The 20,595-nt window shown below is 44.9% G+C and overlaps 2 protein-coding genes across 3 annotated transcripts in view; one reads left to right on the top strand and one right to left on the bottom strand.

Moving 5' to 3' along the window:
• Positions 1-472: 472 nt before the first annotated feature.
• On the top strand, positions 473-4,807 carry LOC127228335 (sulfotransferase 1A1). Its single transcript, XM_051192967.1, has 9 exons — positions 473-620; positions 2,160-2,311; positions 2,405-2,530; positions 2,614-2,711; positions 3,346-3,472; positions 3,565-3,659; positions 4,127-4,307; positions 4,429-4,537; positions 4,636-4,807. Exons 2-9 carry the CDS (start codon positions 2,164-2,166, stop codon positions 4,655-4,657), a joined length of 906 nt encoding a protein of 301 aa, XP_051048924.1. The 5' UTR covers positions 473-620; positions 2,160-2,163; the 3' UTR covers positions 4,658-4,807.
• A 90-nt stretch (positions 4,808-4,897) lies between these two features.
• Sgf29 (SAGA complex associated factor 29) overlaps positions 4,898-20,595 on the bottom strand; it is a 39,373-nt gene continuing 23,675 nt past the window's right edge. The window contains exons 2-11 of one of the 2 annotated variants that reach the window (XM_051192969.1): positions 17,245-17,287; positions 15,615-15,711; positions 12,851-12,926; positions 11,836-11,908; positions 6,970-7,034; positions 6,052-6,181; positions 5,839-5,985; positions 5,614-5,649; positions 5,369-5,531; positions 4,898-5,107 (exon numbers count right to left, since the gene is read on the bottom strand). In XM_051192969.1, coding sequence (XP_051048926.1) covers positions 4,991-5,107; positions 5,369-5,531; positions 5,614-5,649; positions 5,839-5,985; positions 6,052-6,181; positions 6,970-7,034; positions 11,836-11,908; positions 12,851-12,926; positions 15,615-15,689 — 882 coding nt within the window. In that variant the 5' untranslated portion in view covers positions 15,690-15,711; positions 17,245-17,287 and the 3' untranslated portion in view covers positions 4,898-4,990. The remainder of the gene's footprint in view (positions 5,108-5,368; positions 5,532-5,613; positions 5,650-5,838; positions 5,986-6,051; positions 6,182-6,969; positions 7,035-11,835; positions 11,909-12,850; positions 12,927-15,614; positions 15,712-17,244; positions 17,288-20,595) is intronic. The other variant, XM_051192968.1, reaches the window with a different exon arrangement.

Raw genomic sequence — 20,595 nt, 5'->3', positions numbered from 1 at the left:
TGTTTACCAGTCATGTGTGGTACTGGGTGAAGTAGCCCAGCAGCTGTGAGGCAGGTGCATGCTCCAGGGCCTTTAGACCCCAGGTCTTTCCCCTGAGCAGCTTTCCCTACTCTGCTGTACCTCCAGTTCACTGACCTTGGTGCCTCTCACCATTCTGGATTTTCCCTGAGGTCAGCCAGAACTTCCAGTTCTGTGGGTGATCTGATTAAACCCAAGGTGTCCTCAAGGTTGGCTTGAAGCCAAGCAGGAATGTGAGCAGCTCTGTCCCCATCTATGCACTGTCTTCCCTCTGCTACACTGTCAACTGTCTACTGATTTACCCCGAAGTTTAGTTAAGGAGGAAGAAACCACAAACAGTGCGAAAGTGAAACTCCCTTCTGGCTTTCCCCTTGTTTTCTACAGTCCATTGTGGGAGTAACAGAGTTCTGCCCCATCTCCACCCACTTCCACCCCACTTTTTTTTAGCTCAGCCAGTCCTAGCACTGCTTCCACTCCCTCCCACTCGGGACCTACAAAATCTTCATCCGCTCAAAGACCAATTCTAGGTTCCCTACGCTGCAACACCCACACAAAGATCCCTACCACTGTGCACCGGGGAGGAGCTCAGAACGCAGGATCAGGTGAGTGGCAGAGTGGGGTGGCCACCATTGCCCTGCCCAGCTACAAGTTCCAGTATTCAAAGCCAGCTAGTCCCTATATCTTGACTAGTCTATTTGACCAGAGGCCTCTAGCCTGCCTGCTCTTTCCCCTTGCAAACTCTACCTCAGAAGAGCAACTGTAGCTTGTTAGAGCTCCCTGTCTTCTCTCTTCCCTGGCTGGTTTTAGAATTCTTTTTAATAGAAAATCTTTCTCCTGCAACAAGCTTAGTAGCTAAACTGGCATGCTTGCCTTAGAGCAAAATAGGATATCAGGTTTGAGGCATTTCTTCCTTCCTTCCTTCCTTCTTTTTTTTTTTTTTTTTGGTTTTATTGCTTTGGATCCTATCCTGAAACTAGTTCTGTAGATCAGGCTGGCCTCGAACTCACAGAGATTCACCTGCCTCTGCCTCCCAAGTGCTAGGATTAAAGGCATGCACCACCACCTCCTGGCTAGGTTTAGATGGTTTGGGGCATTTCTGAAGGTAATAGGAACCCCAAGGAGGAAAGTGGGGAGAGGCACCCATATGCCATAGGCTGGCACCAGTAAGTATAAGAGACACATGGCTAAATACTGAGCCGAACTCCTGAAATCCAATTGCAGAGAGGGAGGAGTGATAAGCAAAGGGATCAAGACCAGGCTACAGAAATCCACAGAGACAGCTGACCTGAACAAGGGGGAGCTCATGGACCCTAGACTGATAGCTGGGAAACCAGCATTAGACTGACTCAGACCCCCTGAACATGGGTCTTAATTAGAAGGCCTGGGCAATCTACAGGACCTCTGATACTGGAACCAGGATGTATCCCTGGTGTAGAAAAGGACTTTGGGAGGATAGTCCCCATGGAGGGATACTCCCTTAACCTAGAGACAGGAGGAAGGGCTTAGACCCTACTCCAAATGACTTGACAGATTTTAATGATCCCTTCTGGAAGGCCTCACCCTTCCTGTGGAGTGGGTGAGGAATGGGATGGGAGAGGGAATTAGGGAGGATAGGAGTGAGAGGGAATTGGGATCAATATGTAAAATAAGAAAAAATAATTACGAGAGAGAGACATAGCTGGTGCCTAGAGTTACCTGAGTACATGCTGGTATCTACCCGAAAATACCAAACACTGTATTGGTTCTACCTCAGAGTGCTTAGACATCTGGACTATGCTTGGGCACCAAGTTCTGTAGGTGAGGATCAATGTAGCCACTGGAGTTAGACTTGCCTTTGATGCCAGGTCTACCTGCCATCTCAGTGAGCTGTCAGAGCCTCAGGAGCCCAATTTTTGTTTGTTTGTTTTTTCGGGACAGGGTTTCTGTGCAATTTTGGAGCCTAGTTCTGTAGGAACTAGTTCTGTAGCCCAGGCTGGCCTTGAACTCACAGAAATCTGCCTGCCTCTGCCTCCTGAGTACAGGGATTAAAGGCATACCCTACCACCGCCTGACTGGCCAGGATAAAAATCTTAAAGCAAGAATTCAGCACAATATTGTGAACTTGTTAGAAATAAGTGAGCTTTACTCTGTTCTCAATGCAGCAACATGGAGTTGATTAATGATGTTTTGCGTCCACCACTGGTGCATGTGAAGGGCATCCCGCTCATCAAATATTTTGCAGAGGCTCTTGGGCCACTGCAGAACTTCACACCCTGTCCTGATGACTTGCTTATCAGCACATACCCAAAGTCTGGTAAGCGGGTGGGGGGGGGCCCTAATGTCATATAGACCTCATTTTGGAAAACAGGTCCAGACTCCTGCTCACTTCTTGTTCCCTTCTTTACAGGTACTACCTGGATTAGTGAGATCCTGGACATGATCTACCAGGATGGCAAGCTAGAAAATTGTCGTCGGGCCCCCATCTATGCCCGGGTGCCCTTCCTTGAGTTCAAATGCCCAGGAGTTCCCTCAGGTATGAGCACCGGGGTGTTAAGACACAAATAGAGAGAGATAGGACCAGGCCCCATCTTAACAAAGTTTTCTGCTCAACTGTAGGTCTTGAATCTTTGGAAGAGACACCATCCCCACGGCTCATTAAGACACATCTGCCCCTGGCCTTGCTTCCTCAGAGTTTTCTGGATCAGAAGATAAAGGTAAAAACAAACAAAAACAAAAACCACAGTTATAGTGGTACCTTCCAGTATTTGGGAAGTAGAGGCAGAAGGATCAGGAGTTTAGGGCTAGCCTTTGCTACACTGCAAGGTCAAGACTAGTCTGAGCTGTTTCAAACACACAGGGAAAAAGAAAGGGAGGGAGAGAGGGAAAAGGGGGTAAAGTGAGAGGGTGTAAGGGTCCCTGGGGTTAGCCTAGCTTTGATTTATTCTGCTGGGAATTATGGGGCTACTCAAGTCCTCTTTCATCTTGTATGAAGGATCTCTGGCTGTCAACCTGGGACTCAGATAACAAGGCAAATAGAAGATGCAGAGTCCAGGTGCTCACAGGACATAGATGAAGGGACTGGTGGAACTCTGACCTACCATGTGGATGTGTTGACAATAAAGGAGTCAGATAAAATAGTTTATGGAATAGCCAGGACTTGGGCATCAAAGGTGTAATCTTAGGTCAGTGGTACCCTACTATGAAATCTCAGTAAGTCAACTTCTAGTACTGTTTTCTCTACTGCCACCCCAAAGAGTTCTTGAGTGCTAGAAGGTACCACACCTCACTGGCTCCTGTGGTGACAGGAAAACAGGAGGAACCAGAACTAGGGATTGTCTGCCCCCACAGACGATCTACATTGCCCGAAATGCAAAGGATGTGGTCGTCTCCTATTATAACTTCTACAACATGGCCAAGGTGCACCCTGAGCCAGGCACTTGGGACAGCTTCCTGGAGAACTTCATGGATGGGAAAGGTGAATCTGAGTCTGTAGCAAGGAGGGGGCTGGAGCTGAGGGGCACAGCTGGAGCTAACCAGGCCTGTGTCTGTGCCTGTCCTCTTTCCCAGTGTCCTATGGGTCCTGGTACCAGCATGTGAAGGAGTGGTGGGAACTGACACGCACTCACCCTGTTCTCTATCTCTTCTATGAAGACATGAAGGAGGTGAGATTGCCTGCCCCCCTTCCTTCTGTGTCACACAGGCAGGAACCTCATTCCCCTGGCCCTGAGCCCATCCCTATCCCAACCCCACCCAAGACCAGCACCTCCCATTACCTCCTGGCTCAGGACCTTGGCACAGCTCAGGGGAAGACATTGCACAGCTCTTTTCTTGGGGTAGTGTTGATCATGTGCCATTATTGATCTGGTGGCTTGCTGCTCTTGCTTCTCCCTGCTCCAGAGGTACCAAGTGTGGGTACCAGAGATCAAAGTCTGTCCCTGTCCTCTCCCAGAATGAACCCACTGGGATAATGCCAAGATGGCAGGGTAGGAAACTACCTATTTTGCATCAGGGTAAGAGATTCAGAGTCAAGGTATCAGGTGAAAATTCCTTGGTAGAAGTGGCCCACTCTCTGTGGGTGATTCTCTAACCTTATCCCAACGAGCATCCAAAGATCATCTCTATGCTCCAGAACCCCAAAAGGGAGATCAAGAAGATCCTAGAGTTTTTGGGACGCTCTCTGCCTGAGGAGACTGTGGATATCATTGTTAACCATACATCCTTCAAGAAGATGAAGGAGAACCCCATGGCTAACTACAGTACTCTCCCCTCTGAAGTCATGGACCATGATGTTTCTCCCTTCATGAGGAAAGGTAGGTAGCAGCTTGGATGGGTATTTGGAGGATTTGGGGAAGAGAGGTTAGATGCAGCCAACAAAACCTGAAGTCACATGGGTCCTATAGCTGGGACTGTAGAATCTCTCTCCCTCTTCAGGTATCACTGGGGACTGGAAAAACACCTTCACTGTAGCTCAGAATGAGCTCTTTGATGCCCACTACACCAAGGTGATGGCAGGCTGCAACCTCAAGTTCCGTTTCAATCTGTAAGTGCATATGGTTATACTGGGAATGAAGGTAAGCTAACATAACCCAATATGACCTCAAGAATAAAATATGATGCATCCATGTTCTATGCCTACAGGAAATCTGAGCTCAGAGAATGAACAGGTCTTGGGCAGTTCCTGAATGAAGAGGATTTTATCAACATGTATCAGGAAGGAATCGATCCGTGCACTGAAAAGGAATCCAGACATGCAAGAACAGAAGACATACATTGTATTTTACCTGAAAGAATAAATGTCACTGAGAGCTGACTGGGCCTTCTCCCTCTAGCAGCCATCAATCCCATGTGCCTGATAGAGGAAGGCCAGAGGGTCTGAAGCAGTGAGGCCCAGGAGACTTGGTGAGAGGGAAGAGTATTTATTTGATTACAGGAACTCCTTTGTTGCCTTCTCCCATGAGGTCGGCAGTGGCAGACTCAAGCCTGCCAGCCAGCTTCACTTTTTCTTGGGCTCCTTACAAGCCACCACGTACCTCTGCGCCACATTGAGAGGCGGGGAGTAGCCATCTGCATAGGAGGTGTCTTCAAACAGGACTGAGTAGTCATCCTGAGGCTGTAGGACACACACAGGAAGAACTGATCAAAATGCTTCTAGGCCAGGGCAGCCTCTCCTTGCCCAGAGCCCCAGATGCATCTCCTTGCTTCTCCTGCTCTCCTAGCTACCGTGGAGTCAAGGGGTCTAGTGCTACCAGGAAAGCCTATGTTTAGGAGATGAAGGACAACAAGAAGGTAGCAAGCAGGCATTCTGAAGAATGATGGGGACCAACCCTTAAGATTCTGGTGTCATCAAAGGCCTTTCATGGTGGCTCCTTACCCGCTGTGGGGGGGTGTGGATCAGAGCACGGTAGAAGCAGGTGGTCTGGGGATATAGGGCCAGCACCAGCTGCTCCTTCTGAAACAAGGCCTCAGGGTCTGTCTCAGGGTTAGCTTTCCACTGGGGCAGTGGGATGATGCGCCGCCGACTCAGGGTGTGTCTCCTGGGGGAACAATATAGGCCATGACCAGGAGGGTTTCTCCCAGAATCTTGGTGACTCCACTGTTCCCCACCTGGACACTCACTCTTTGCCTTCTTCATCAATGTCGTCTACCTCATATCTGTGGGCAAACAAAAAGGGAAACAGTGCTGGGACAAAGGGTGCAGTTTGCATCAGGCATAAGGATGAGGGAGGACGTAAGGGGATGGAGAAGCTTGACAGAGCACCACCCAGCACCCTCTGGGGGGAGTTTTCCTCCCAAGCTGCAGAAGGTGGAGTGGTGAGGATGCAAAGCCAGGCACACACTCACTTGTTGGTAGCATGGCTGTAGCTGACGACTTCAGCTAGGATCCACTGCTCATCCCCATCCACAGCCTTCACTCTAGCAGCCACTTTGTCTCCAGGTTTGGCCACGTAGTCCCCTGAGGCTGGAATGGCTCCACAGAGGGGTGGGGGCCTGTGAGAGACAGCCTGTTAGTCTGGCCCCCTGACACCAGCCCTCTCTGGCAGTTCCTGCCCTCACTTGTCACCAGGCTTCCCGATCCAGAGGGGCAGGGTCATGGCTGACTGCTGCAGCAGTGTCATCAGCACCCCTCTGCGCATGGTCTTCCGTGGGGGCTCCGAGTCATTGTAGAGACCTGCGATCTTGGCCGCTGTGGGAAGCAAGTGAACCCCTGAGGCCATGTGGGTGATGCCTGACCCAGTCACACCCCAGAAACTGCTCTGAGCTGGAGAACTTTATCCCAGGATCCAAAAACCACCCATGCCCCTTCTTAAGGTCAGGAACTGACAGGCCTAACTCAATGGGTGAGATGTCAGGACAGTGGCCACCATGGTAGAGAGGAACTAAAAAGGAGGGTTTCCAGGATGCAGGTTACATTATGCTTCCTGTCCAGGGTGCTGGGTCAATGAAAATTCCTAGAGTGAGATATTTATATATATATCTCCTTTCTACTAGTGTGTAATTTCAGCAAAAGTTACACAAATTATCTAGTGTAGATCCTTGGCCTCATCAGTCATGGCTTATCACACTCTTCAACTGAAAACAAAAAATGGTACCATGATCATGCTATGTGGTAAAGAGTTGCATCTGGGGCAAGACAGAAGCCAGGAAGCCAATGGCACCTGAGGAGACCTACAAGGTAAGGGGCTAAGCCAGCTTACATGTGGCCACCAAAGCACGCCACAGAGGGAGCAGTGGTAAGAAGGAGAGATGACCAGCCCTGGCTAGAGTGAGCAGAGCAGTGTGAGTAGCGGAACAAAATTTCCTGGGTCTGGATGGGAACTAGGCAAACCCTTTGCCTCTGAGTCTGTCTCAGACAGCTCTGTCAGGTGACTCCACCAAGTTATGTCCCATGCTCCCCTGCCGATGCCATGACTACTTTCCCCCAAGCCCCCACCTTGCCTGGTCAAGAAATACCTTGCATTTTCTCCCACTCACCTATCCGTCTCTCTTCCAACAGAGACTTGATCTCAGCTATCTTATCCAGTGCTTTTCGGAGGATGCTAGGCAGGGAAGGGAGAAAAGAGTGCTGGGTGAGGCATCAGCATATGCTTCTTGGCAATCTGGGTTCCCCAGATCACATCTATGGTGAAAAGTACAGATCCTGTTGGGTGTGGTGGCTGACACCTGTTATCCTACCATGTAGGAGACTGCAGTAGTCCTGCAGTGAATTTGATGCCATCTTAGCTACACAATGAGCTCTGGGTTTGCCTGGGCTTGAGTAAGACCTTACTTCAAACAAAAAAGGAGAGGCTATAAAGATGGCCCAGTGAATTAAGTACCTGTTGTACAAGCCAGAGGATCTGACTTAGATTCCAAACACCTATCTGAGAGGCAGACATGGTGGTGTGTGCCTGCAACCCCAGCACTGGGTTACTGAGGAGACAGCTGGATCCTTGGAGTTCACTGGCCAAACAGCCTAGCCAAATCAATCAGTTCCAGGTTCAGTGAGAAACCCTGTCTCAAAAACTAAAGTGGACAATAATGAAGGAAGACATCCAGTATCAAGCACTGGCCTATTACATGCACTCTCACCCATGTGCATGCACACTTACATGCCTGAGAACCTACACAAATATATGTACGTACTTCATAAACATATGTATATCACATGCATATACAAAATATTAATAAAGACAAAGAAAGAAATAAAAGAAACTATAGCCCCTAGACAGAAATAGGCACTACCCCAGACATCTCAATTAACAGGTCTGTATGTGTCACAATTCTAAGATAGTGGCCCACAGGATTATGAAGGGTTGAACAAATTTTACTGCCTCATGGCACCACTGCCAGCTTAATGTCACAGTGCAACATGTTACACTCTCTGCACTGACAGTCATATATAAGCAGGGCACATACAATCATATACACTCAATCACACTTGACTATAATAATGACTATGCCACTGATTTAAAATGTTACTAAGGATGGAGAGATGGTTCAGTAGTTAAGAGCACTGGCTGCTCTTCTAAAGGGCCTGAGTTCAGTTCCCAGCACTCACATGGTGGTGGCTCATAACAACCTATAATGGGATCTGATGCCCTCTTCTGGCTGCATATATTATCTGCAGATAGACCACTCAAATACATAAATAACAAAATTTAGCTGGGTAGTGGTGGTGCATGCCTTTAATTACAGAACTTGGAGGGCAGACACAGGTTTTCTCTGAGTTTGAAGCCAGACTGGTCTACAGAGAGAGTTCCAGGACAGTCAAGGTTACACAGAGAAACCCTGTCTCAAAAACAAAACAACAACAACAAAGCCACTCAAAATAAAACAAAACTTACTAAATTATACTTCTGACAAAATACATGTGACACTGGTAGCTACATTACACATTTCATGTTCACAGAGTGTCTTTACTGATAAGAGGCCACAGTGAGTGTCAACGCTACGGTATTCACAGTGGGGTTCATCAATGACAGGTTTCAGAATGTTAACTAACCAATAACTGAATTTTTTTCAGTGCTCAAGATGAAACCAAGGGCCACTTGAAAGCTAGGCAACAGCTGTACCACTAAGAGACATCCTCAGCCCTGTTTTTCAACTGTAAAAGCACAAATGGCAGTGTGGTAGGAAGTGGCAGGACAACCCCTTGAGAAAGTAGGTGCACTGAGAGGTCACTGATACTGCTTGCCCGATTCTGTAGAAATCCTGCCAAAGCTCTGACCCCATCCTGAGGTGACAGGAATGGAAGTTCAGATTTGAGTATGCCATGTCTCTAATACTCATGTGCTTGAGCAGGTGGTCCTTAGTTGGTGGAGCTTTTTGCAGAGTTGTGGATCTTTTAGAAGGTGGGCCTTGCTAAAGGAAGTGGGCTGGGAGGGGCAGATCTTCTGTGCTTCCTCAGCAAAATGCCATGTAACCAGAAGCCATGCCTTCCCTTCCAAGACAGACAACCTTCTCAAAGTATGAAGCCAAAATAAACCTCTCTTCCCTTAAGCTGCTTTCTTCTGGGAGTTTTATTACAGTAAGAAGTAAATAACAGTGAAGCTCCAGGGCTGTTCCAGGAAGTGGAGGGAGAAGCAGAACCCCAAAGGCCTAGACAGACCAGGCAAGCTCAGAGCAGCCCCTGTAAGACTGAAGCCATTCCTTCTCCTGTGGTCCTGTAGCCTGAACCTCCAAAAGTTAATTTACAGAGGGGTTTCAGGCTGGCTGGCTGGCTGGCAGGCAGGCAGGCAGGCAGGCCAGCAGTGGCTATCACTACACAGGTTCTCCAAGTCTCCCAGAAAAGGCTTCAACCTTAATCAGCAGGAACAATGCCACTGTGGGTCATTTTATTCTGTTTCCACAGCAAACCCTTAGCAAAGCTTTAGCTTGGGAGTGCTAAGACTCAGACAGTGAGGTTCCCAGAAAGCAGACAAAGAATGATAGTCAGGAGGCCAAAGATACTGTGGAAAGGCTGCTATTGCTGTTGGGCCTGTTTGGAGGGTGTAGTTTCATGTCCTGCATTGAAAGTTGCAGTCCACATGATATCAAAAGAAACAGCAAAAACAAAAATCACCAAGAACCCAGCCCAGTGCTTCAGGAAAACAAAACAAAACAAAGTGATACTCAAACTAATCGGTGACATGAAATGGGATATTCAAACAGTCACAAAGCATCTCCCACAAGACACTTGCTGATTATACAGCAGAAAACAGAAACCTGGGAGATCCCACATCAAGTAATGAGACATAGTATCTGGGCTTTCTAATAGAAGGCTACTACTGTGCTACCAATGCTTGAAGTGTCAAACCTGAATCTAGAAGGCAGGAAGCACTAAATACACCCATGGGAGGGTCATGCTACAGAATAACTAACCTATAAACCTTCAAAATGGCTAAGAGATTGAAAACTGGTCAGCTCACAGAAGACTGGACACCAATGGAGATGCACACTAGAACAGGGCCCCTTTCATGATTAAATATGAATAAGCTCTCTGGGTCACAGTTTTCTATCTGAACTGATATCCTAATTTACATGAAATATAACAAACACTATGGTGTTTATTACTTATCACCCAGATGAATTCAGTAACACCCAGTGGGTTGGATTTGTCTGACCTAGATGGAGTAGCTTCATATCTCTTGCTTGCTTTCTCTCTCTCGGCTGCTGGGTTGGGACGATCTGGTTGGTGTTTATAGGGTGACAAAAATCTGAATTAGCAAAAGGATTTCAGTGCAGGCCAAGGTTTACCAAACAGGCTTCTAAGTGTTGAATGCTGGGTAAGTCATGCCAGGGTCATTCCATATCAAACTCGTTTGAGTCTTCACTCTGCCAGCAGTTAGGACAGAAAGGGTGGTTTACTTTTTACTTTCAAATGAAGATCTAGGGTAGAACTCAGTGTACAGAACTTGCCTACTAAGCTTTCCTACTATACAGAAGGAACTGGGTCCCATCTTCTGTACTACAAAAGGAAAAAACCACAAAATCCAGAAAAACAAGCACATGCAGCACTGAGTCTTTTGTTCTGTGTCCCAGCACCACATGGGGAGCCACGCCAGATCCCTTCATCCAAACTAGGAACTTTGTCATCTTGAACCTCCCTTCCGCCAACTAGTTCCCTACATAGATCTCAAACACTGCTGTTCTTGAGCTGGGTTTTGCTCTCTATCCTTCTACCATGTTCCACTCACCTCCATCTCCACTGTGGGCCTGGTCTCTAACTGGCTTTGATCCTCTTCCAACTCTTTTTTTTTTTATTGCAACCTTAAGGCTTCATTGGCTCCCGAGGCCTCTAGAGTGAGGGCTGTGGTGCTCAAGGCCCTTGTGAGTACCACATAGGCTACTCTTGTTCTTCTCCCACAGCTGGCATCCTTAGGCACCCTCATCACGCAGCCATTATTAAAAACAGCAGACTAAGATTTATTAGGAAGGCTTAAGATTAATTTTCTGCTTAAAAGTTACATTAAAAAGTGAGGAGAATTGGCTACACATAATGACATATTAACTGTAATTTCTGTCAGAACCCTGTGACATGTGTTCATAAAAATAAGAAGAGCTGTAGAAAGGCCCTGTTCAGCATCTAGCAGAGTACTAACTGTGGACTTTTGCCTTAGAAACCAGACTTCCCTTTTTTACTAGTTGTATGAGTTTTGGCAGATTTTATTACCCCTCTATGAGTCAGTTTCCTTAATTGTAAATTGTGACAATACTAAAAACTACATCTAAGGAATGCTCTGAGGGTCAAGTGAAGTAAATAAACACATAAAGTATTTGGGCCAGCTATGGTGGAACATGTCTTTAATCCTAGCACTGGGGAGGCAAAGGCAGGCCAATCTCTGAGTTGGGGGCCAGCCTGGTCTACATAGTGAGTTCCAGGCCACCAAGAGCTACAATGTGGGACTCTGTTTCAAAACATAAAAAGTTAATTAAGTACTTGGAATACTAACAGGTAGTGATCTTTGTTACCATTATAAGATGCAATAGTCAGCATATTCCCATGGCAGGGAGTTTATAGAACCTGGCATTCTCTCCACATAATCCTACTGTATGTTCACAATCCAGTAAGGAGTTATTACCATGATTTTAATGACAAAACAATGGGATTTCAATTGAATTGACTGCCATGTCATATGACTAGGAAATAAATGGTATGCACGGACATGTCACTGCTTTACTGCCACCTATAAAGCAATAAACTAAAGGAGAAGAATGGGTAAAGAAGGAAGAGCTTAGAAGGTTCAAGAAATGGGAGGGGCAGAGCAGAGGACCCTCTTCACAGACAGAAGGCAAACTGGGGCTGTGGCCTCAGGAACATGTGGTCCAGCACTAAACATCAGGGAACAGAGCAGCAACAGCCCTGTGGATGGTACTCACTTGCACTCAGCCTCTGCATCAGCCTTGGCGGTTGTGTAGAGGCCACGTAGTTTTGTCCGGTAATAAGGAGAAACTATAAATACAAGCATGAGGAGGCATTGAGTCAGAGGAGGTGGCAGCACGTAATCCCGATTCCAGGACATCAGAATCAGCTTAAAGAGGCCCAGAGGCTGGGATCTGGGCTTTATGAGTTCAAACATGCTCCCCGAAGTTAGTAAGATGATTCAGTATGCAAAGTACTTGAAGTACTTGATTTGAAAGTACCAGGAACCAAGCTCTATCCCAGATCCTAAGTTAAAAAAAAAAAAAAAAAAAAAAAAAAAAAAAGCCAGGCATGCCAGATATGGTAGCATTTGATTTAATCTCAGCACTTGCAGAGGCAGGTGGATATCTATAAGCTGAAAGCCAGCCTGGCCCACACAGTGAGTTCTAAGACAGCCAGGGCTACATATATATTTGACTGTTTCAAAAAAAAAAAAAAAAGTGATTGGTACCTGAGGCACAAAACATGAGGTTGGCCTTGCACACATACACATGTGCATGCACGTACTTCCAACACACATTAAAAGTATTCCCTGTTCAACAGGGTCACATTTCCATATGGTAAAGACACCACCATTCTTAAAAAGCACTTTCTAACCTGCCACTGGTCCATACCATGACCAAGGAGACGCAAGTACTGTCCAAAGCTATTTATTCTGAGTTAGAAAACACCAGGCACAGGGGGTGACCTGCCTTAGAATATATGCAGAGGCCATGGGAAAACTGTGCTCTAAGGTAAGAGTGAGTTTTCCTGCATTCAAGGCTGCCTTTCTAGTCTGAGTAACTCTAAGCTCCTTTGGTGCGAGGCTGTCTGTCATCAGCCCCTGACACTTTAGGTCATCATTCAACCAAAGGAACAATGACCCTAAAGAGCAACTTTAAGATATGCAGATACAAGCAAAAATCCCCTGTGAAGACAGAGTAAGGCCATGTTCCTGGTCTTAGCCCTTTCCAGCTGCCCTCAGTTACTCACTCTTGTTCTCAGTCTGCATTCGCTCGTGGGTTTTCTGGATGTTCACCAAGTTGTGCTCACTCCTCGAACGTTCTTCCTGGAAGGATGAGGTCAAGAGGTCATGAGGTAGACCCTTTACCCTTTACAAAAGCCCACTGTTTACACGAAGGCTCCCTCAGTGTTATTCTGTCCTGTGGGTTTTGACAGACACTTCAATTATATACCTATCATTATAGTATCATAAACAAGAGTCCTGCCTCCCTAGATATTCTCCATGCTCTTCTTACCCTTGCATCCCATCCCAACTATCCCAAGGCTCTGCCAATAACATCCTTTTACTTTTACTTTCTCTAGTTTGTCTTTTCTGGAATTTGTCACACAGTTGGAAAGAAGCATTGAATATGTAACCTACTGGGATCTTTCATTTAGCAATTATGTGCCAATATTTTATGATTCTTATTTTTCAGGGTATACCAACTAGAAAGGGTATGTTCTGGAGAGGAATTTCTGGGAATTACTCCCTACTGGTTCACTAGACAGTGTGGTCCAGCAGAACAACCAGTGTGTGACTATAAACATCAATAAGCTGGACATGGTGACACACGCTTTTAATCACAGCACTCAGGAAGCAGATAGGTCTCTATGAGTTCTAGGCTGGCCTGCTTTATATAGCAAGTTCCAGGCTAGTCAGAGCTACATAGAGAGACCCTGTCTCAAAAAAAAAAAAAAAAACAAACAAACAAACAAACAAAAAAAAAAAACCACACACACTTCAATAAACAAATGCTTGGAATGGTAATAATGGACAAAATAGAGCAATAGCATGCTCAACGTGACATGATATACTACAGGCACAAACACATACCATGCTTTATTTATCAATGAAAGAAAAGCTATTTTAATATATAGGAGGAAATGAGATTTAGAGCACTCGGGGCTGAAGAGATAGCTCAGTGGTTAAGTGCACTGGCTGCTATTCCAGAGGACCCAGGTTCTAGTCCTAGCACCCATGTGGCAGCTCACAACTGTCTATAACTAGAGCTCCAAGGGACCTGACAACATCTTCTGGCCTCTAGGGGCACCAAGTACGCATGCAGTGAACAAACATACATGGAGGCACTTACACATAATCATATAATAAAAATTAGTCTGGGGAAAAAAGTAGAGTACTAGGTATCACCTGGCAGATCCAATCCCTTTGTACTACATGCAGAACAAATAAACATACATGTGACTATCACCTTTTAGTCCGAGAATGCAGCACTGTACATCTTCTGGTATGAAACTTTACTATACCTATGCTACCAGTATATATCTACAACATGAGGGGTAGAGTAAACACTGACCACAGACAGTAAGGGCTTTGGGAAGAGGCAGATGATGACCTTGTGGGATAAGACAAATTCATGATAAATTAGGACCTGCATTCAGAGGAAAAGTATTTTTTAGTTAGAATAAGAACATCAACGTGAGTTCTCTTATAGGAAAAAGGCCAATGGAAGTCAATCTAGAAATAGTGAGGGCCTTTAGAGTCAGGCAGGACCAGCAAAAATGCTAAAACCATCCATCATGGGGAAAGAAAGGCCTTAAACACTGACCCAACAGAGCTGGTTAGCTATTTTGAACAACAGAGGCCAAAGAAGACAAGAGACAAAGGCCTTACACTATCACTGCTGTAGCCCATAGGCACATGTATGGTAGTCCTGTGGATCTTCACAGTACTTGTAGTACAGTGATACATCATGACTACTCCTGAACCAGTAACAGAGCAACCTAAGCTATGTTCTGAAGCACTATCAATATCAATAAGAATTATTCTAAATACCACCTGTGTCTGTCTCAAGGGAAGGTTAAGACTTAGTATGTAGTGCCATGGACTGAGGCAAGGTGACTGGCTTTGTTTTCAACTGAGTTGTAGCCCAGAAATAGGCAGCCGTGGGCCAGGATACTAATCTGGGCAGCAGAGGATTAACAGGGTTAACTCAGCAGGCTGGGTTGTCTAAACCCCACACATTTTAAAGTGCTTTATCCTTTGACCATATCCTGGAAGTTAACTATAAATCCTTTAACTATCTTGCCTAGTAAGGCTATCTGTGTTTACTTGGAGTTTGGGGATGAAGAAGAGTGATGGCTAATGGGTACGGGTCTAAAACTGATTGTGGTGACAGTTGTACAACTAAATTCCTAAAAATCACTAAATTGTACACTTTCAATAGGAGTCTTGGGTTGTTTGTGATCTTTTTTAGGACAGCTGTTAAAAAGAACCCTGAAATCTTTTACATGACAGAAAGCCCAAACAGAATGACAGTCAGATTCAAGACTCCCTCCTCCTATCTCAATAATACCTTAGCTCATGAAGGTCTCTCTGAACATAACCTCCACCTCCGATGGGAGGTGTCATTCTGTAAATATGTTTCTCTTATTGGTTAATGAATAAAGCACTGTTGGCAAATAGGAAAGCAAGATAGGCGGGACTAGGAGACAAGGAGGAATCTGGGAGGTGTAGTAAGAGTCAAGATGTAGGGACTTGAGAGAAAAAGGTCTGGACCCTCCAGTAAGATAAGATCATGTGGAAACACTTAGATTGATAAAAATGAGTTGATATTTAAGACAGCGCTAACCAATAAGAAATACTAGTAACTGGCCAACAGCGTTATATCTAATACAGCATCTCTGTGTATTATTTGGGGCTGATGCAGTTCTGGGACCAAGCTGGCAGGAAAACTGCTTGTAACACATCTCCATACAGCTTACCACCACAGCCCATGCTCCATTTCACTCTTACCTGGGTTTGCTTGATCAGCTGATGGAGCTCTGTGAGAAGCTCTGCAATTCGAGAATCAGCAGACACGAGGGCCATGGGATGGGCCTGTGAAGGACATCTGGTGAGAAGGAAGAATAGAGGGAAAGTTGTCATTGTCTGCTGTGGGTTGAGTGTATTTCTAACATGTGAAATCCTATTATCCTATCCCTTGGTGCATCTGAATAATGTATTTGGAAACATGGTCTTTGCAGGTGTAATTCAGAAGTAAGATACAACCTTAAACTGGAGTGACAGTGTCCTCATAAGAGACAAACATGCCAGGTGGTGGTCATGCACACCTTTAGACCCAGCACTCAGAAGGCAGGGGCAGAGGGATAGCTATGAATTTGAAGCCAGCCTGGTCTACAGAGCGAGCTCCAGGACAGGCTCCAAAGCTGCACAGCGAAACAAACAAACAAGCAAAAGGGACAAAGGGAAGATAACTGCCGAAGCAGAGACTGGAATGATATAGCAAGCAACTGTTGGCCTTAAACTTGAAAGCTTTTGCCTTCACCTTCAGAGTGGCCAGAGTCAAGCACCACTACACTCTACTTTAAATAAGACTTTATATGAAAAGGGACATTATTTCCTTACTAGAAAGGAAAAAGAAATCACATATATATATATATTTTCAAGGTAAGATAAATATAATAACAAAATGTTTTATGTAACAAAAAGTAACTAGAAAAATGAAAGATGATCAAAAAAAGCAAAAAGAAAGTTATAGTTGAAGATAGACACATCTAAAATAAAGGTTTACTGGGATGAGAAATTTTTTTGTGGGGAAGGGTTGCTAGAATTTTGTATAATATCTTTCTCTTAGAAGGGTTATTCTGGTGCCAGGCATGGTGGTAGATACTTGAATTCTACCTTCTCAGGAGGCACAGGGGAAAATTCCACATTCCAGACCAGACTAAGCTACATAAAAACTTATTTCAAAAAAGGGAACAAATACTGGGGAATGTAGTGTGCTGGCCCACTCAGTGTCCATCTGGAGACTATTCTGACTTATAAGTCATTAGAGTTCAAGCTTGCTTGCTCCAGTCTCCTTGGGGGCTGTGAGAATATTCTGATTAAGCACGCAGGAAAGAGCACATTATCTAACTAATAAGTTTCTGATGTCAGCGGAAGACACACACAGATAGATAACGAAGCTGCTTGCTGCTAGCAAGACTCACGTAATGGATAGCCTGCCTGCTCCACTTGATTCAAGGACAGACAGGGGGGCTGGTTAACTGACTATGCTTTGCTCTGCTCGTTGCCTCTAGTCTGTATACAAGCAGGTTCTAAATTAAGCTTGGGACTATTCTACATTGACCCAGCAGTCCTCCTGACTCTGTACTTTCTGTCTCTGTTTCCTTTATTTGCTGTTTCTCAGTCCTAGAACCCCATTTCAGGTACCCTAGCTGTCTCGCTAGAGCAGTGTCTGTCAGTGTACTTCAGTGGCAGAGTGTTTGCTTAATGTACACAGGCCCTAGGTTCAATTCCTAGCACTGGGACAAGGGGGAAAGGGAGAAAATGGCTTTAATGATGAGCAAAAGGATGCCCATTGGAGATCCTGAGGAGGCAAGGGGCAAATGTCTTCATATCCATTTTTTTTGTATAAACTCACCTACTGGAATATAACTAGAAGCTCCAATCATGTCTCAGCATTTCTAAGAAGGGTTCAGAGAGGTAGAAGACCATGTGGGATAAAGACAAAAGAAAAGGTTTATCATGAGAAATGATCTGGTGGTACCAGAGGAGTCTGTGCAAAATACAAAGAACATCGTCCTAGGCGCTGGTGGTGTTACAAAGAAACAGAGAGATTTGTGGAACAACCCACTGCAGGTGACAAGCAGCCTTTTGAAAGATAAGATGCTGAGCTCAAAAGAATAACAGAGGCATATTGTTGCCTACTGGGCTATATATAGGAAAACCTTATGCAAAAAGAGGTGTGTGTGTGTGAGTGTGTGTGAGTGTGTGTGTGTGTGTGTGTGTGTGTGTGTGTGTGTGTAGGGTGCTGGAGAGATGAGCACTGGCTGCTCTTTTAGAAGACCTGGGTTCAGTTCCTATTATTTACATGATGACTCCACTCTCCAACTCTCTAACTCCAGTTGCAGGGGATCTGATGCTCTCTTCTGACCTCTGAGAGCACCAGGTATGTATATGGTCTACTTACATATAAGAAAAATACTCATACATATAAAAAAAATATTTTAAAATTTCAAAGGAAAAAAGCTCTCAAGAAAAAGAGGAGGACACAAAGGAATACAAAGACAAAGGTAAACCGGTTTGTTTTCTTTGTCTATAATGCATTTAATATTCCCAGACATAAGTCATTCTCAAAGAAAACAAAACTACAAAGCGGAGAGTGGTGGCACATACCTGCAGTACTTGGGAGTCAAATGCAAGAAGATCAAGAGTATAAGGCTAGATATGAGACCCTGTCTCAAAATGTTAAAAACTTAAAATTCCCACCAAATTAAAATTAGGCCGTAACTGTGTAGAGTCCCTTTTTGGCAGTTAGCATGTGTCTTGGCTACCACATGTCTTTAGATAACATGTCCTAGTGTTATTTTCAAGAGTCATTAATCTTTCCTGGTGAGATTGTGAACTGGCATGAACCTTGAAGCAAGTTCTTCTTGGTATACATCACAATTAATTAGCTTTAAATGAGGACAGTTTCTATTTTGTTTTGTTTTTCAAGACGGTTTCACTGTGTAGCCCTGGCTGTTTAAGAACTCACAGAGATCTGCCTGCTTCTGCCTCCCAATTGCTGGGATTAATGATAGGCACCACCACTGCCCTGGGAGACAGTTATTCTTGAATCTTAGGTTACAATACAACTTACATAAAACAGCTGGTCTATTACTTGAATGCCACTCTGTAATTGTAAAACAAATATGGCTATTCAGAGATAGATTTAGGTCAGCGGTACAGTGCTTGCTCAAAATCCTGGGTTCCTTGTGGGTTTTTTTTTTTTTTTTCATTAAAAAGTTTGTCATCTTATTGTATGTATATGGGTGGTTTTCTGGTATCTGTATTTATGCACCAATCACAAAGGGTTGTGAGCCATCATGTAGGTGCTGGAATTGAACTTGGGTCCCCTGGAGGAAAAGATAGTGCTCTTCTGCTGAGCCACTGCTAAAACTCTCCTTTCCTTTCTTTCTTTTTTTTTTTTTTTTCTTTTCTTCTTTCTTTCTTTCTTTCTTTCTTTCTTTCTTTCTTTCTTTCTTTCTTTCTTTCTTTAAGACAGTTATGCTATGTAGCCAGGTTCAACAAGAACTCACAAAGTGGTCTATAATGTTCTTGAATTTGTGATCTTCCTGCTCTGCCTTCTGAGTGCTAAGATTACTTACAGATATGTGCCATCATTCCTGGCCAAAGTTGATCCCCAAGTAAGGACTGGGGAAACAGCTCAGTGGGTAAAACTGCTTGCTGCACAGGCATATTGACCTGAGTTTAGATCCCCAGAACCCATGGAAAAGCTGCAGGCAGTAGTATAAGTGCCTGTAGTCCTAGCACACCTACAAGAAGGGAGAGAATGGACAGAAGAACCTCAAGGAGTGCACACAGCACAGAACAGGCCAACACAAACTAGTTTATATTGCTACAGAAACCCTGTCTTAAGGTGGAAACATAAACACCCAAAGATTATCCTCTGCCTTCCACATGCACACCATGGCATGCACTCATTCTCGCCTCTTCTCCCCCCACCCCCAAGACAGGGTTTCTCTGTAGTTTTGACGCCGATCCTGGAACTTGCTTGAAGCCAGGCTGGCTTTGAACTCACAGAGACCCACCTGCCTCTGCCTCCCAAGCGCTGGGATTAAAGGCACGAGTCACAAGAGCCTGGCTAGATTTCATTTTTATGGATGAGAAGACAAAATATTGTTCAGACAGCAACACTCCCCTGCTCATCTACAGGACTCAGTGTCTCAGCAACTGACAAACATCCTAAAGTTCACACAAAAAAATCATCTTGAGAATTTAAGCAAATATGAAGGACTAATGTTTCACAGTTACAAAGCCTAGCACAAAACCAATCATTAGAGGTGGTGTGGAACTATCTTAGTAAGGGTTTCCATTGCTGTGATAAAATACCCTTATCAAAAGCAATCTGGGGAGGAGAGGCTTTATTTCAGGTTATAGTCCATGATGAAGGAAAGTCAGGGCAGGAACTCAAGAACTGAAACAGAGGCCATGAATGAATGATGCTTAGAGCCTGCCATCCTGCTTCCTTATACAACCTAGGTGTGGCACCACCCACAATGGGCTAGGTCATCACAAATCAATCACCAAAAGCCAATCTTGTGGAGGCATTTTCTCAATTGTGGTTCCCTCTTCTCAGATGACTCTAGCTTGTTTCAAGTTGACAAAAAGAAAAAAGGCAAGCAAGCAAACAAACAGAAAACAACAAAACAACTATCTAGTACAACTGACCCCTCAATCACCCAACACACAAATCACATCACTATTCAACTCTAACTTCTTGTTCACGCACAAAAAGCTCATATTAATATCAACATCTCAACACAAACCACATTGCAACCTAAAAGGCCCATGTAGCACGAATTCTAGTTGGTATTAATAATAAAAAACCCAGAGACAGGCATTGGGGTGAAAGCAGTCAGCCACTAGAGAGCTCTCGCCTCTACCAATGCTCAGACTGAAGGGGCGATCCTGTCCTCAGACTGCATCTCCAGACTTTGCTACTCCTCAGACTGCACTGCTCTCCATCAAACCTCAGAATGCACTGAGCTCCTGTCTCCTCCTGACTTATATTCCTCTCTAGTGCTGGGATTAAAGGTGTGGGATCCCAAGTGCTGGGATCATCTTTGTGTGAGCTGTTTCTCTTTTAGTCTGGATTAATTTCGTGTAGTATAGGGTCTCCCGGAGTGCTGGGATTAAAGGTATGTGCCTCCACAGCCTCTATGGCTAACAGTGTGGCTAGCTTTGCATTCTGATCTTCAGGCATGCT

The sequence above is a fragment of the Phodopus roborovskii genome, unplaced genomic scaffold (genome assembly GCF_943737965.1).
Source record: "Phodopus roborovskii unplaced genomic scaffold, PHOROB, whole genome shotgun sequence".
NCBI lineage: Eukaryota > Metazoa > Chordata > Mammalia > Rodentia > Cricetidae > Phodopus > Phodopus roborovskii.
This window is presented reverse-complemented; position numbering and strand designations above follow the sequence as displayed.